At 44.2% G+C, this 17,070-nt stretch overlaps 1 protein-coding gene across 3 annotated transcripts in view; it reads right to left on the bottom strand.

Annotated features, from left to right (window-relative positions):
• Positions 1–17,070, bottom strand: part of rapgef1a (Rap guanine nucleotide exchange factor (GEF) 1a) — a 57,371-nt gene that overhangs the window by 37,109 nt on the left and 3,192 nt on the right. For all 3 annotated transcript variants that reach the window (XM_031817916.1, XM_031817924.1, XM_031817931.1), the window contains exons 2-5: positions 3,131–3,276; positions 1,200–1,378; positions 602–758; positions 77–165 (exon numbers count right to left, since the gene is read on the bottom strand). In XM_031817916.1, coding sequence (XP_031673776.1) covers positions 77–165; positions 602–758; positions 1,200–1,378; positions 3,131–3,276 — 571 coding nt within the window. The remainder of the gene's footprint in view (positions 1–76; positions 166–601; positions 759–1,199; positions 1,379–3,130; positions 3,277–17,070) is intronic.

Below are 17,070 nucleotides of genomic sequence, written 5' to 3'. Positions count from 1 at the left end.
CCCACTGTATTTACTGAACATATGAGAAAATGAGGTTAGTGGAGGAGTGTATTGATGTCCTCCGTGGCTCACTCACCTCTCGGGTGGGGTGGCCACTGGCACTGGTTTGACAGGAGACGTGGGGGAAGGATGCTCCTGTTTCTCTATGGTCAGTTTCACTAGCTCCTGTGAACAATCACCACGTGCAGTTAATAAATGCTAGACAACTTCATAGCCATTTTTAGCATCTCTTACCGAGAGAGTACTAAGTACTCGGCATAGCTACCATTTCCCCAAAAACCATAACGTTCATTAAATTTTACACATAATCTGCGATGTCTCATATTTCACGTTTACTTGTTTTCTGGTATGCTAACCTTTCCTTAACACCGCCGAGCACTACCTTGATCACAGTGGTGACGGTTTGGTATGCTAACATTACCTTAACACCGCCGAGCACTACCTTGATCACAGTGGTGACGGTTTGGTATGCTAACATTACCTTAACACCGCCGAGCACTACCTTGATCACAGTGGTGACGGTTTGGTATGCTAACATTACCTTAACACCGCCGAGCACTACCTTGATCACAGTGGTGACAGTCTGGTATGCTAACATTACCTTAACACCATCAAGCACTGCCTTGATCACAGTGGTGACGGTAAAGATGGTTTCTTTATCTTCCAGGTTGACCCCCTCCAGCATGACTTGGTCAGACCAACGGATGAGATTGCCCAGACTCTGGTACACACGGTTCAGACAGGAGGACACCCCCGAGCTGTGAACACCCCAGAGGAAAGATTGGGCTAACAGACTGACGAAAACACTCCATGGTTGGTTGGCAATTCTGTATCAGTCTTTGAAGGTTCCTCATGATTTCAACCTTAAAACTAATATAATCAGCAACCTTAAAATGACATTTGGCTGAATCTCATCTCGTGACGGTTGAAGCGTTGTCTAAAAATCCTCAATGGGCCAACAAGCTCCAGATACAGTGCATTCAGAAAGTATTCAGACCCCTTCCCCTTTTCCACATTTTGTTATATTTAAGCCTTATTCTAAAATTGATTCAATATTTTTCCCCCCTCAATCTACACACAATAGCTCGTAACGACAAAGCAAAAACAGTTTTTTGCAAAATACATTATAGAAAAATGTCATTATGGGGTATTGTGTGTAGATTGATGAGGAAAGTGTATCTCCCCTGGGCCAGACTCACCTGTGCTGGATCCTTGCATCCACTTGGACTAAAGGCAGGATGGCCTCCAGGACCTTACTGGCAGAGCCTGGTAACATCTCCAGCACCTTCTTGTCCACCGCCATCTTGTCAATGATGGTCTTGAAGTAACGCAAGGCACTGACCACGTCTTTCTCTTGCTCCTGTATCCGACTCAGACTCTGTAAAAGTAAGACAACGTGAGAACAATCGTGAACTTGGTGGCGTGGCATTACTTTTATTAATGGCATCTTGGTTGCGTGATTATTGCATAACATGAGGCTTTGTCACTCTGCCTTCAGTCTCACTCTGTTTTCTTGTAGGTTATAAATCAACAACTAATTGCTATTTTTGAGACGGGCACAGCAAAAGCTTGAGGTCTATGTAGAGGGAGAGATATATACACTGCTCAAAAAAATAAAGGGAACACTAAAATAACACATCCTAGATCTGAATGAATGAAATATTCTTATTAAATACTTTTTTCTTTACATAGTTGAATGTGCTGACAACAAAATCTAATTTATCAACCCATGGAGGTCTGGATTTGGAGTCACACTCAAAATTAAAGTGGAAAACCACACTACAGGCTGATCCAACTTTGATGCAATGTCCTTAAAACAAGTCAAAATGGGGCTCAGTAGTGTGTGTGGCCTCCATGTGCCTGTATGACCTCCCTACAATGCCTGGGCATGCTCCTGAGGCATGCCTGGGCATGCCTGGGCATGCTCCTGCCAACTCCTGGACAGTCTGTTGTGCAACGTGGCGTTGGTGGATGGAGCGAGACATGATGTCCCAGATGTGCTCAATTGGATTCAGGTTTGGGGAACGGGCGGGCCAGTCCATAGCATCAATGCCTTCCTCTTGCAGGAACTGCTGACACACTCCAGCCACATGAGGTCTAGCATTGTCTTGCATTAGGAGGAACCCAGGGCCAACCGCACCAGCATATGGTCTCACAAGGGGTCTGAGGATATCATCTCGGTACCTAATGGCAGTCAGGCTACCTCTGGCGAGCACATGGAGGGCTGTGCGGCCCCCCAAATAAATGCCACCCCACACCATGACTGACCCACTGCCAAACCGGTCATGCTGGAGGATGTTGCAGGCAGCAGAACGTTCTCCACGGCATCCCCAGACTCTGTCACGTCTGTCACATGTGCTCAGTGTGAACCTGCTTTCATCTGTGAAGAGCACAGGGCGCCAGTGGCGAATTTGCCAATCTTGGTGTTCTCTGGAAAATGCCAAACGTCCTGCACGGTGTTGGGCTGTAAGCACAACCTCCACCTGTGGACGTCGGGCCCTCATACCACCCTCATGGAGTCTGTTTCTGACCATTTGAGCAGACACATGCACATTTGTGGCCTGCTGGAGGTCATTTTGCAGGGCTTTGGCAGTGCTCCTCCTTGCACAAAGGCGGAGGTAGCGGTCCTGCTGCTGGGTTGTTGCCCTCCTACGGCCTCCTCCACGTCTCCCGATGTACTGGCCTGTCTCCTGGTAGCGCCTCCATGCTCTGGACACTACGCTGACAGACACAGCAAACCTTCTTGCCACAGCTGATGTGCCATCCTGGATGAACTGCACTACCTGAACCACTTGTGTGGGTTGTAGACTCCGTCTCATGCAACCACTAGAGTGAAAGCACCGCCAGCATTCAAAAGTGACCAAAACATCAGCCAGGAAGCATAGGAACTGAGAAGTGGTCTGTGGTCACCTCCTGCAGAAACACTCCTTTATTGGGGGTGTCTTGCTAATTGCCTATAATTTCCACCTGTTGTCTATTCCATTTGCAAAACAGCATGTGAAATTTATTGTCAATCAGTGTTGCTTCCTAAGTGGACAGTTTGATTTCACAGAAGTGTGATTGACTTGGAGTTACATTGTGTTGTTTAAGTGTTCCCTTTATTTTTTTGAGCAGTGTACATTAAACACACCTTGTTAGCAGGTTTCTCCGCAGTCTTGACGCCATGTTCTAAAGGCGGCTTACTGACTTTCTTTGAGGGTGTCCTTTTGATTTTGGGAGAGTGGAACTTGTCCATAAGCTTCATGGTGAAGGAAGACAAATGGGAGCGTTGGGAGTCTGAGGAGGAGAGGGAAAGAGAGAAAGGCAGAGTTAAGAGAAGAACCGCTAATCTTCATAATCAAGGGAGCATGAATTAAGAGAACACTAGTTAGAAAGTCACTTTTCGAGACACCACACGTCAAACTATGGAAGTTTCATTTAATGAAACACAACCTCTCCCAACTGCATTTGTTCAGAACTTCAGCCTATAAGAAATAGTAAGCACGTAACTTCTGAAGAACAATCAATATAGGAGAGATCCTCTGAAGATTTTGTGCATGTGTTCCTCAAAAGTGAATTTGTCAGAGTGAGATAATAGATAGGCCTACCTCACCAACAAAGTACACATATTAGCCTTAACTGCATAATATGAGTGAGAGCCTTGTAATCTGTCCTCGTAAAAAATAACATGTACTGTACTTCAACTGTATAGAAATAATGGTTACCCTCAAAACCTAAAATACGTTGTAGAGTACATAAAACAAATCTGCCCGTTTTTCATTGTCAACTGCATGAAGTCCATGGCCCAAATGAATCCTTTAGCAACCCGTACAGACAAAGGGGCTGGGACACAATGACATCAGCTTTATGAGAGAACCATCTGCAGAATGATGTGTTGCACATGGGACTCTTTATTTGGGAGTGTTTAAGTGGTGACTTAACACACTACATGACAATAGGCGTACCCTCACTCGTGCTCACTGTTATGAGAGCAGCGAATCCCCACAACCCCAACACCCCGAATCTGGATAGACCACTGCTATGGCAACAAGCAGTTTATTTACAATACTACATGTTTTCTCATGATCTCCAAACAATCTGGCTCTCATCACAGCCCTCTAAGAGTTGACTGCAGGCGGTGCTGCACTGTGCATGCCTGTGTGACCGATTGGGTTCAAAACCAGCCAACCCGGACTTCTGTGCTCCACAAGACTGTTAGCCCGCTGACCTTAAAGGGATACTTCAGGATTATGGCAATGAAGCCATTTATCTACTTTCCAGATGAACTCGTGGATACCATTTTTATGTCTCCGTGTGCAGTTTGAAGGAAGTTGCTAACTACAGTTAGCGGATTGTGGCAGTGGCTACGTAAACAAACCCAAACATGTTGACTATAGTCTCTCCTTTCCATAGACTGATAACAAGGTAAGGAAATAAATACATTGATCAAAAATAAACACAACATGTAAAGTGTTGGTCCCATGTTTCATGAGCTGAAATAAAAGATCCCAGAATATTTCCATATGCACAGAAATCTTATTTCTCTAAGATTTTGTCCACAAATTTGTTTACATCCTTGTTTGTGAGCATTTCTCCTTTACCAAGATAATCCATCCACCTGACAGGTGTAGCATATCAAGAAGTTGATTAAACAGCATGATCATTACACAGGTCCACCTTGTGCTGGGGAAATAAAAGGACACTTTAAAATGTGCAGTTTTGTCACACAACACAATTCCACAGATGGCTCAAGTGCTGAGGGATTGTGCAATTGGCATGCGGACTGCAGGAATGTCCACCTAAGCTGTTACCAGAGAATTTAATGTTCATTTTTCTACCATAAGCCACCTCCAATGTCATTTTAGAGAATTTGTCAGTGCGTCCAACCGGCCTCAAAACCGCAGACCACATGTAACCGTGCCAGCCCATGACCTCCACATCCAAATCAAATTTTATTTGTCACATACACATGGTTAGCAGATGTTAATGCGAGTGTAGCGAAATGCTTGTGCTTCTAGTTCCGACCATGCTGTAATATCTAACAAGTAATCTAACCTAACAATTTCACAACAACTACCTTATACACACAAGTGTAAAAGGGAAGAATAAGAATATGTACATAAAAATATATGAATGAGCGATGGCCGAACGGCATAGACAAGATGCAGTAGATGGTATAGAGGACAGTATATACATATGAGATGAGTAATGTAGGGTATGTAAACATTATATAAAGTGGCCTTGTTTAAAGTGGCTAGTGATACATTTATTACATCAATTTTACATTATTAAAGTGGCTAGAGATGAGTCAGTATCTTGGCAGCAGCCACTCAATGTTAGTGATGGCTGTTGAACAGTCTGATGGCCTTGAGATAGAAGCTGTTTTTCAGTCTCTTGGTCCCCGCTTTGATGCACCTATACTGACCTCGCCTTCTGGATGATAGCGGGGTGAACAGGCAGTGGCTCAGGCGTTTGGTGTCCTTGATGATCTTTTTGGCCTTCCTGTGACATCGGGTGGTGTAGGTGTCCTGGAGGACAGGTAGTTTGCCCCCAGTGATGCGTTGTGCAGACCTCACTACCCTCTGGAGAGCCTTACGGTTGTGGGCGGAGCAGTTGCAGTACCAGGCTGTGATACAGCCTGACCGGATGCTCTCGATTGTGCATCTGTAAAAGATTGTGAGTGCTTTTGGTGACACGCTGAATTTCTTCAGCCTCCTGAGGTTGAAGAGGCGCTGCTGCGCCTTCTACACCACGCTGTCTGTATGGGTGGACCATTTCAGTTTGTCCGTGATGTGTACGCCAAGGAACTTAAAACTTCCCACCTTCTCCACTACTGTCCCGTCGATGTGGATAAGGGGGTGCTCCCTCTGCTGTTTCCTGAAGTCCACGATCATCTCCTTTGTTTTGTTGACGTTGAGTGTGAGGTTATTTTCCTGACACCACACTCCGAGGGCCCTCACCTCCTCCCTGTAGGCAGTCTCGTCGTTGTTGGTAATCAAGCCTACCACTGTAGTGTCGTCTGCAAACTTGATGATTGAGTTGGAGGCGTGCATGGCCATGCAGTCATGGGTGAACAGGGAGTACAAGAGAGGGCTCAGAACGCACCCTTGTGGGGCCCCAGTGTTGAGGATCAGAGGGGTGGAGATGTTGTTACCTACCCTCACCACCTGGGGGCGGCCCGTCAGGAAGTCCAGGACCCAGTTGCACAGGGCGGGGGTCGAGACGAGTGACGAGTTTGGAGGGTACTATGGCGTTAAATGCTGAGCTGTAGTCGATGAACAGCATTCTTACATATGTATTCCTCTTGTACAGATGGGTTATGGCAGTGTGCAGTGTGATTGCGTCATCTGTGGACCTATTGGGGCGGTAAGCAAATTGGATTGGGTCTAGGGTGTCAGGTAAGGTAGAGGTGATATGGTCCTTGACCAGTCTCTTAAAGCACTTCATGATGACGGAAGTGAGTGCTACGGGGCGATAGTCATTTAGCACAGTTACCTTCGCTTTCTTGGGAACAGGAACAATGGTGGCCCTTTTGAAGCATGTGGGAACAGCAGACTGGGATAAGGATTGATTTAATATGTCCGTAAACACACCAGCCAGCTGGTCTGCGCATGCTCTAAGGGCTCGTGTAGGCCGGCAGCCTTGCGAGGGTTAACACATTTAAATGTTTTACTCACGTTGGCTGCAGTGAAGGAGAACCCACAGGTTTTGGTAGAGGGCCGTGTCAGTGGCACTGTATTGTCCTCAAAGCGAGCAAAGAAGTTGTTTAGTTTGTCTGGGAGCAAGACACCGTGGTCCACGAAGGGGGTAGTTTTCCTTTTGTAGTCAGTGATTGACTGTAGCCCCTGCCACATACCTTTCGTGTCTGACCTGTTGAATTGTGACTCTACTTTGTCTCTATACTGACACTTAGCTTGTTTGATTGCCTTGCGGAGGGAATAGCTACACGGTTTGTATTCGGTCATGTTTCCGGTCACCTTGCCCTGATTAAAAGCAGTGGTTCGCGCTTTCAGTTTTGTGCAAATACTGCCATCAATCCACAGTTTCTGGTTGGGGAATGCTGTGGGTACAACATCACCGATGCACTTGCTAATAAACTCGCTCACCGAATCAGCGTATTCATCAATGTTATTGTCCGACGCTATGCGGAACATATCCCAGTCCACGTGATCGAAGCAATCTTGAAGCATGGAATCAGATTGGTCGGACCAGCGTTGAACAGACCTGTACACGGGCGCTTCCCGTTTTAGTTTCTGTCTATAGGCTGGAAGCAACAAAATGGAGTCGTGGTCAGACTTTCCGAAAGGAGGGCGGGGGAGGGTTTTATATGCGTCGTGGAAGATAGAATAACAATGATTCAGGGTTTTGCCAGCACGGGTCGTGCATTCGATATGCTGATAAAATTAGGGAGCCTTGTTTTCAGATTAGCCTTGTTAAAATCCCCAGCTGTAATAAATGCAGCCTCAGGATATGTGGTTTCCAGTTAACATATAGTCAAATTAAGTTATTTCAGGGCCGTCGATGTGTCTGCTTGGGGGGATATACACGACTGTGATTATGATCGAAGAGAATTCTCTTGGTAGATAATGCGGTTGGCATTTGATTGTAAGCAATTCTGTGAATTGAACAAAAGGTGAACAAAATGACTTGAGTTCCTGTATGTTGTTATGATCACACCACGTCTCGTTAATCATAAGGTATACACTCCCGCCCTTCTTCTTACCGGAGAGATGTTTGTTTCTGTCGGCGCAATGCGTGAAGAAGCCAGGTGGCTGTACCGACTGATGACGTATCCCGAGTGAGCCATGTTTCCGTGAAACAAAGAACGTTACAATCTCGGATGCCTCTCTGGAAAGCAACCCTTGGATCGGATTTCGTCTACCTTGTTGTCAAGAGACTGGACATTGGCGAGTAGAATGCTCGGGGCAGGGCGCGATGTGCCCATCTACGGAGCCTGACCAGAAGACCGCTCCGTCTGCAGCGTGTTGTTTTGTGTCGCCGGCTGGGATTCGATCCATTGTCCTGAGTGGTGGACCAAACAGAGTGTCTGATCCATTGTCCTGAGGGGTGGACCAAACAGAGGATCTGATCCATTGTCCTGGGTGGTGGACCAAACAGAGGATCTGATCCATTGTCCTGAGTGGTGGACCAAACAGAGGATCTGATCCATTGTCTTGGGTGGTGGACCAAACAGAGGATCTGATCCATTGTCCTGGGTGCTGGACCAAACAGAGGATCTGATCCATTGTCCTGGGTGGTGGACCAAACAGAGGATCTGATCCATTGTCCTGAGTGGTGGAGCAAACAGAAGATCCGCTTTGGGAAAGTCGTATTCCTGGTCTTAATGTTGGTGAGTTGACGTTGCTCTTATTTCCAATAGTTCCTCCCGACTGTATGTAATAAAACATCATATTTTCTTGGGTAACAATGTAAGAAATAACACATAAGGAAACTAAATACTGCATAGTTTCCTAGGAACATGAAGCGAGGCGGCCATCTCTGTCAGCACCGGAAGTACAGGCTTCTTCACCTGCGGGGTCGCTGATACCAGCCACCAGCTGATGAAACAGTATGTTTGCATAACCAAAGAATTTCTGCACAAACTGTCAGAAACCATCTCAGGGAAGCTCATCTGTGTGCTGTAAGCTGAAAATGTCCCAGTTCTTCCATGGCCTGCATACTCACCAGAAGTCACCCATTGAGCATTTGGGGGATTTTTGGGATACACAGCAACTTCGCACAGTCATTGAAGAGGAGTGGGACATTCCACAGGCCACAATCATTAGCCTGATCAACTCTATATGAAGGAGATGTGTCGCGCTGTATGAGGCAAATGGTGGTCACACCAGATACTGACTGGTTTTCTTATCCACGCTCCTACCTTCTTTTTTTTTTAAAGGTATCTGTGACCAACAGATGCATATACATATTCCCAGTCATGGGAAATGCGTAGATTAGGGCGTAATGAATTTAGGGCCTATATTAACTGTAACTCAGTAAAATCTTTGAAATTGTTGCATGTTGTATTTATACTGTATTTTTGTTCAGTGTATGTAGCTTAAGTTTGTAATTTAAGTGAGCTTCCCTTGAAAACCAGACTATTTAAACAAAAGTGAAATATTATTTGACTACAAACTAAAATTGAACAGAGCTAATGAGCTAAGCTACATTATGCATCAGTGAAGCCTATTCGGAAGGCACTAGTTGTGCACAGCACAGCATTCAAAACACCTCAGGTAGCCTATACAGGATACAGCCCATTTCCTCTTCTATGCGAGGTAGTGAAGATTTGCAGAGAAACTGAAAACAAAAGCTTGATGCTGCTGGCATACCCATACTAAATGGGTGAAAAGTGGGGGGTTGAAACTGGATATTGAGTACATAAATAAACACCAATGATTGTGCTGCTCTTCCGTTGTGTACAGAAGCATGGGACTCCTGCCAGGGATAGGTCAATGGCTTTAGAGAGAGAATCAGCAGGCTTCACAACTGGGGGTGAAATGATTCTGCCTATAGAGTCAATGAGGATGAATGCAGTCTGGATGTCCATTCACTGTTCATCTCATCCAGTGTCTGCTGTGAATTCCTCGCTGTGCCCATCAGTCTCTGGGGATGTGCCACCCTTCCGCTAAAACAGGCAGGTTGTTGTGATTGTGACTGCCTGCTGCGAGCAGTGAACACAATTAATGAGTTTCCAGAATAGAGTCACAACAAGTCATCGTCTGGCTAACTAGGTTGCTTTGACCAGTTTGGAAACTATGATGTGAGAATGTTTTACAGGAAAAGGTTGATTATCAGATCCCAGGAAATCTCTGTCTTCCCAAGGGCAGATCATGGTAAACATCTTTCTGAAATAGCTACGGAATGGATGATCAGGCAATGGTAAAGGTGAAGTTCACTTAATTTGAACCAAATCTGTATTTTGGATGTACAGTGGCAAGAAAAAGTATGTGAACCCTTTGGAATTACCTGGATTTCTGCATAAATTAGTCAGAAATTTGATCTGATCATCATCTTAGTCACAACAATGGACAGACACAGTGTGTTAAACTAATAACATACGAATAACTGTATTTTTCTTGTCTATATTGAATACATAATTTAAACAATCACAGTGTAGGTTGTAAAAAGTATGTGAACCCCTAGGCTAATGACTTCTCCAAAAGCTAATTGGAGTCAGGAGTAGAGGTCGACCGATTATGATTTTTCAACGCCGATACCGATTATTGGAGGACCAAAAAAGCCGATGCCGATTTTTTGTATTTATAATAATGACAATTACAACAATACTTGAACGAACACTTTTATTTCAACTTATTATATATACATCAATAAAATCAATTTAGCCTCAAATAAATAATGAAACATGTTCAATTTGGTTTAAATAATGCAAAAACTAAGTGTAGGTGAAGAAAGTAAAAGTGCAATATGTGCCATGTAAGAAAGCTAACGTTTAAGTTCCTTGCTCAGAACATGAGAACATATGAAAGCTGGTGGTTCCTTTTAACATGAGTCTTCAATATTCCCAGGTAAGAAGTTTTAGGTTGTAGTTATTATAGGAATTATAGGACTATTTCTCTCTATACCATTTGTATTTCATATACCTTTGACTATTGGATGTTCTTCTAGGCACTTTAGTATTGCCAGTGTAACAGTATAGCTTCCGCCCCTCTCCTCGCTCACACCTGGGCTCGAACCAGGAACACATCGACAACAGCCAGCCTCGAAGCAGCATTGCCCATGCAGAGCAAGGGTAACAACTTCTCCAAGTCTCAGAGCGAGTGACGTTTGAAACGCTATTAGAGCGCACCCCACTAACTAGCTAGTCATTTCACATCGGTTACACCAGCCTAATCTCGGGAGTTGATAGGTTTGAAGTCATAAACAGTGCAATGCTTGAAGCACAGTGAAGAGCTGCAGCACGAAAGTGCTGCTTGAATGAAAGCTTACGAGCCTGCTGGTGCCTACCATCGCTCAGTCAGACTGCTCTATCAAATAATAGACTTAATTATAACATAACACACAGAAATACAAGCCTTTGGTCATTTATATGGTCGAATCCGGAAACTATCATTTCGAAAACAAAACGTTTATTATTTCAGTGAAATACGGAACCGTTCTGTATTTTATCTAACGGGTGGCATCCCTAAGTCTAAATATTCTTGTTAAATTGCACAATCTTCAATGTTACATCATAATTACGTAAAATTCTGGCAAATTAGTTCGCAATGAGCCAGGCTGCCCAAACTGCTGCATATACCCTGACTCTGATTGCAATGAATGCAAGAGAAGTGACACAATTTCACCTGGTTAATATTGCCTGTTAAGCTGGATTTATTTAAGCTAAATATGCACGTTTAAAAATATATACTTCTGTGTATTGATTTTAAGAAAGGCATGTGTTTATGGTTAGGTACAGTCGTCCAACGATTGTGCTTTTTTCACAAATGCGCTTTTGTTAAATCATCCCCCAGCGTTGCATCGATTATATGCAATGCAGGACACGCTAGATAAACTAGTAATATCATCAACCATGTGTAGTTATAACTAGTGATTATGATTGATTAATAGTTTTTTATAAGGTAAGTTTAATGCTAGCTAGCAATGAGCTTCTACTGCATTCGCGTAACAGGCAGGCTCCTCGTGGAGTGCAATGAGAGGCAGGTGGTTAGGGTGGTGGTTAGGGCGTTGGACTAGTTAACTGTAAGGTATTAAGATTGGATCCCCCGAGCTGACAAGGTGAAAATCTGTCGTTCTGCCCCTGAACAAGGCAGTTAACCCACCGTTCCTAGACCGTCATTGAAAATAAGAATGTGTTCTTAACTGACTTGCCAAGTTAAATAAAGGTATTAAAAAAAATATTTAAAAAAAAATCGGCGCCCAAAAATACTGATTTCCGATTGTTATGAAAACTTGAAATCGGTCCTAATTAATCAGCCATCCTGATTAATCGGTCGACCTCTAGTCTGGAACTCTGGTATGCTCCCTCTTATCAGACGCAAAAAAATACGTATTGAATTGAGTTTGATCACTGAATCACCATGGGAGCATACCAGAGGTGTGGATATTTTATAGTGCCCAGACACTTTTTATGCGATCTCACTTGAAACTTACCCCACCAGCGATATACTTCCTCGTGCTCGTTCAGCAGTTGCTGGGGCACAGATAAAACATGAACAAACGCCCCAAATAAGTCAGACACGACAACACTCTCAGTACAGTGATGCAGGCCTTTTGATGTTGGACACATGAAATTGTGTCATTACGAACTTTATCTGCAAAGTTATATTCTATTTTGTGCAACTCGAGTGATACCTCTCTGTGCAACCTGTGTGCACAACTGCTGAGCAAGCACGAGGAAGTATATCTAGTGGGATAAGTTTCTCAAAAACAAGTGAGAGTGCAAAAAAGGGTCTGGGTACTTCTATAACATGCCATTTACATCCAAAATACAGATTCTGTTCAAATTCAGTGGACTTCTCCTTTAAGAGGCCGTTTTCAAAACTATGGAGAAAAACTATGATTGTCACTGGGTGTGTTGTTGTCTCCTGCTAATTTCATAGACATGTCACATAGCAATATAAAAACTAGATCTATGCATGTTATGATTCCCTTTCCCTGTGCATTGCTACACTTGAGCCTCCTAATGTGCAGTGGTTTCCACAAAAGCTCTGTTAGTTCCACATCGGTGCAGACCCGAGGTCAGACGGTGTGGAGTGCTGCTGCACACCGCAAGTCTGCCCCTGGAGACGTCCATAGCAACAGTTTGTCTGCTCAACTCAATTCTGCCCTTGGAGACACCTGTGGCAACAGCTTGTCTGCTCAACTCAATTCTGCCCCTGGAGACACCTGTGGCAACAGCTTATCTGCTCAACTCAATTCTGCCCCTGGAGACACCTGTGGCAACCGCTTGTCTGTTCAACTCAATTCTGCCCCTGGAGACACCTGTGGCAACCGCTTGTCTGCTCAACTCAATTCTGCCCCTGGAGACACCTGTGGCAACAGCTTGTCTGCTCAACTCAAGTCTTGCCTGAGCAGCAGAGGCCTTACATTCATCGGAGTTCGGACACGTGTCCAATGGTAGACAGGCATCATGCGGAAAGGACAACAACGCCGTGAACCTCGCTAATGCCCACTAGGTCTCCAGAAGAAATCAATCAAATCTATTGCCGTCATATCATTTCTGCATTCAGCGATAAGAGTGATCATCAGGATCGGCGGACACAAATGTGGGTGTGAATAAAGACTGTATGTACTCCCAGTCCCAGTACAATAACTGTACACTATTATTTCAGTCAAGACTTTCAATAAGCAGCTTACACCGGCAAGTAGCCTAGCAGTTAGAGCGTTGGGCCAGTAACAAAAAGGTTGGTAGTTCGAATCCCAGAGCTGACTAGAGGAAAAATCTATCGATCTGCCCTTGAGCACTTAACCCTATTTAACCCTAATTGCTCTAGGGTCGCAGTCAATAATGGCTGATCTAACTGGTTGGCCGGCCGGACCTATATATCTGGCTGGCCGGTCGGACCTACATATCTGGCCGGTCGGACCTACATATCTGGCCGGCCAGCCGTCCTTGAGCTCTTAACTCTAATTGCTCCCGGGTCGCCGTCAATAATGGCTGATCACATGCCGTGACCCCACTCTCTGAGGGTGTCTCAGTGGGATATGGAAATGTGTTTTTTGCATTTCACACCACACTTGTACAGGTGAAAAAATAAGCACCCCATATTTTACCTAGCCTAGACATTGAGTTGCTCATTGATTTAAGCGGTGTAGACAGGTTGAAGCAATACAAAAAGGCCTACGTTTGCTGCTCACATCTACTGCCAGCAACATCTACGGCACACCCAGTCATCAAGTAGGCTAATACACAGAGGCCATTATAATGAGTTGTAAGAAACACTCCAATGCAATAACCCAATAGCAGACAGGGCACAAAAACAATTGAGCAGTGCTTGAGTTACTAAGAAAATGAATTCATTGGTCAGAATTGATCCATCTATGGACATTCAACAACAAATGAGGTCAAGATAAAATAGAAAAAGAACTAGGGAACAATCATCAGAAATCACAACAATAAAGAGGTAGTAAAACATTGTGCCTTCATGTCAGCGTTAACTTAAACAGAACAGGCAGATGTCCAAATTCAGGACCAATGTTTCGGTTTCCTCTGTATAACACCTTTTTGCTCCTACTTTAAACCAACACCATGACATTGAAATGCCAAAAGGAGCCTCTGTATGTATGGGTTCTGACTGCTCTCTGATGTTGTTGAATGTACTTCCTTGACATGTCCCGCTGCTCCACAAGCTATAAAGAGTCACTTTGCTCTCAGGTCTTCAAGCAGCCTGACTATTAAACCAAAATATAACCAAGCCTATATGGCCACGGCATCAGTTTCCAACATTATGAGGGCTGAACCATTTCACTTCCTGTAATAGATACATTTAGACATTAGCCTTCATAGCCTGTTTTAGAACTTCCGGGCCCTACTCATTACTTCCTCTTCTATTTCAAAACTAATTTAACTAGAACACAATGCTACTGGAACTTAGCTTAGTTCTTCAATTACTATTTTGAGTGTAGAGAATAACTGTTCCTAGCTACTTTTAACAACATGGCATGACTGCTATATATCCATCTGCAACAGCCACTCTAGCTAACTTGAAAATAACATTTACATGAGCAAGAGGGTGCAGTAACCACTCCCCTGTTTGCTCGGTCTCTGTGCAAGGGTGGAAATCTCTCCACCATGGTTGTAAAGAAAGGTGAGACCAACAGGCATGACTGTAGCCAGCAGATCCGTCCCACTTGCTTACAGCTGGCACTAGGGTCGGACAGCATTCCTGTGTATATTAAGACACTGTGGAACTGGCGTGAGATATGGCTCGGAAAAAAACTTACATCAATTCAGGGATGAGAAATGCGTTGCACTTAGAATTGTCCCATTATCCCAACTGTTACACAAATCTATCTATCAAATCAAATTGTGTAGACTAACAGTGAAATGCTTACTTACGGACCCTTCCGAACAATGCAGAGAAAAATATAAAAATAATAGAAAGATAATTACACAAGGAATAAATACAAAAAGTAACGATACCTTGGTTTATATACACAGGGTACCAGTACCGAGTACCGTAGATGTTTATTTATTTATTTATTTATTTTACCTTTATTTAACCAGGTAGGCAAGTTGAGAACAAGTTCTCATTTACAATTGCGACCTGGCCAAGATAAAGCAAAGCAGTTCGACAGATAAAACGATACAGAGTTACACATGGAGTAAAAACAAACATACAGTCAATAATGCAGTATAAACAAGTCTATATACAATGTGAGCAAATGAGGTGAGAAGGGAGGTAAAGGCAAAAAAGGCCAAGATGGTAAAGTAAATACAATATAGCAAGTAAAATACTGGAATGGTAGTTTTGCAATGGAAGAATGTGCAAAGTAGAAATAAAAAAATAATGGGGTGCAAAGGAGCAAAAATAAATAAATAAATAAAAATTAAATACAGTTGGGAAAGAGGTAGTTGTTTGGGCTAAATTATAGGTGGGCTATGTACAGGTGCAGTAATCTGTGAGCTGCTCTGACAGTTGGTGCTTAAAGCTAGTGAGGGAGATAAGTGTTTCCAGTTTCAGAGATTTTTGTAGTTCGTTCCAGTCATTGGCAGCAGAGAACTGGAAGGAGAGGCGGCCAAAGAAAGAATTGGTTTTGGGGGTGACTAGAGAGATATACCTGCTGGAGCGTGTGCTACAGGTGGGAGATGCTATGGTGACCAGCGAGCTGAGATAAGGGGGGACTTTACCTAGCAGGGTCTTGTAGATGACATGGAGCCAGTGGGTTTGGCGACGAGTATGAAGCGAGGGCCAGCCAACGAGAGCGTACAGGTCGCAATGGTGGGTAGTATATGGGGCTTTGGTGATAAAACGGATTGCACTGTGATAGACTGCATCCAATTTGTTGAGTAGGGTATTGGAGGCTATTTTGTAAATGACATCGCCAAAGTCGAGGATTGGTAGGATGGTCAGTTTTACAAGGGTATGTTTGGCAGCATGAGTGAAGGATGCTTTGTTGCGAAATAGGAAGCCAATTCTAGATTTAACTTTGGATTGGAGATGTTTGATATGGGTCTGGAAGGAGAGTTTACAATCTAACCAGACACCTAAGTATTTGTAGTTGTCCACGTATTCTAAGTCAGAGCCGTCCAGAGTAGTGATGTTGGACAGGCGGGTAGGTGCAGGCAGCGATCGGTTGAAGAGCATGCATTTAGTTTTACTTGCATTCAAGAGCAATTGGAGGCCACGGAAGGAGAGTTGTATGGCATTGAAGCTTGCCTGGAGGGTTGTTAACACAGTGTCCAGAGAAGGGCCGGAAGTATACAGAATGGTGTCGTCTGCGTAGAGGTGGATCAGGGACTCACCAGCAGCAAGAGCGACCTCATTGATGTATACAGAGAAGAGAGTCGGTCCAAGAATTGAACCCTGTGGCACCCCCATAGAGACTGCCAGAGGTCCGGACAGCAGACCCTCCGATTTGACACACTGAACTCTATCAGAGAAGTAGTTGGTGAACCAGGCGAGGCAATCATTTGAGAAACCAAGGCTGTCGAGTCTGCCGATGAGGATATGGTGATTGACAGAGTCGAAAGCCTTGGCCAGATCAATGAATACGGCTGCACAGTAATGTTTCTTATCGATGGCGGTTAAGATATCGTTTAGGACCTTGAGCGTGGCTGAGGTGCAGGGGTACGAGGTAATTAACGTAAATATGGACATATGGGTAGGGTGGAAGTGACAAGGCAACAAGATAGATAATAAGCAGTAGCAGCAGCGTAAGTGATGAATCAAAAGAGTTAGTGTAAATAGCAGATAGTCCGAGTAGCTATTTGGTTAACTATTTAGCGGTCGTTGACAATTTTAAGGGCCTTCGTCTGACACCACCTGTTATAGAGGTCAAAGTGGCAGGGAGCTCGGCCCCAGGGATGTACTGGGCTGTACGCACTTCCCTTTGTAGTGCCTTTATCAGATGCCAAGCAGTTGCCATACCAAGGGGTGATGCAGCCAGTCAAGATGCTATCAATGG

The sequence above is a fragment of the Oncorhynchus kisutch genome, linkage group LG3 (assembly GCF_002021735.2).
Source record: "Oncorhynchus kisutch isolate 150728-3 linkage group LG3, Okis_V2, whole genome shotgun sequence".
Lineage (NCBI taxonomy): Eukaryota > Metazoa > Chordata > Actinopteri > Salmoniformes > Salmonidae > Oncorhynchus > Oncorhynchus kisutch.
The sequence above is the reverse complement of the archived record's forward strand: the minus strand, read 5'-3'. Positions and strand labels throughout refer to the sequence as shown.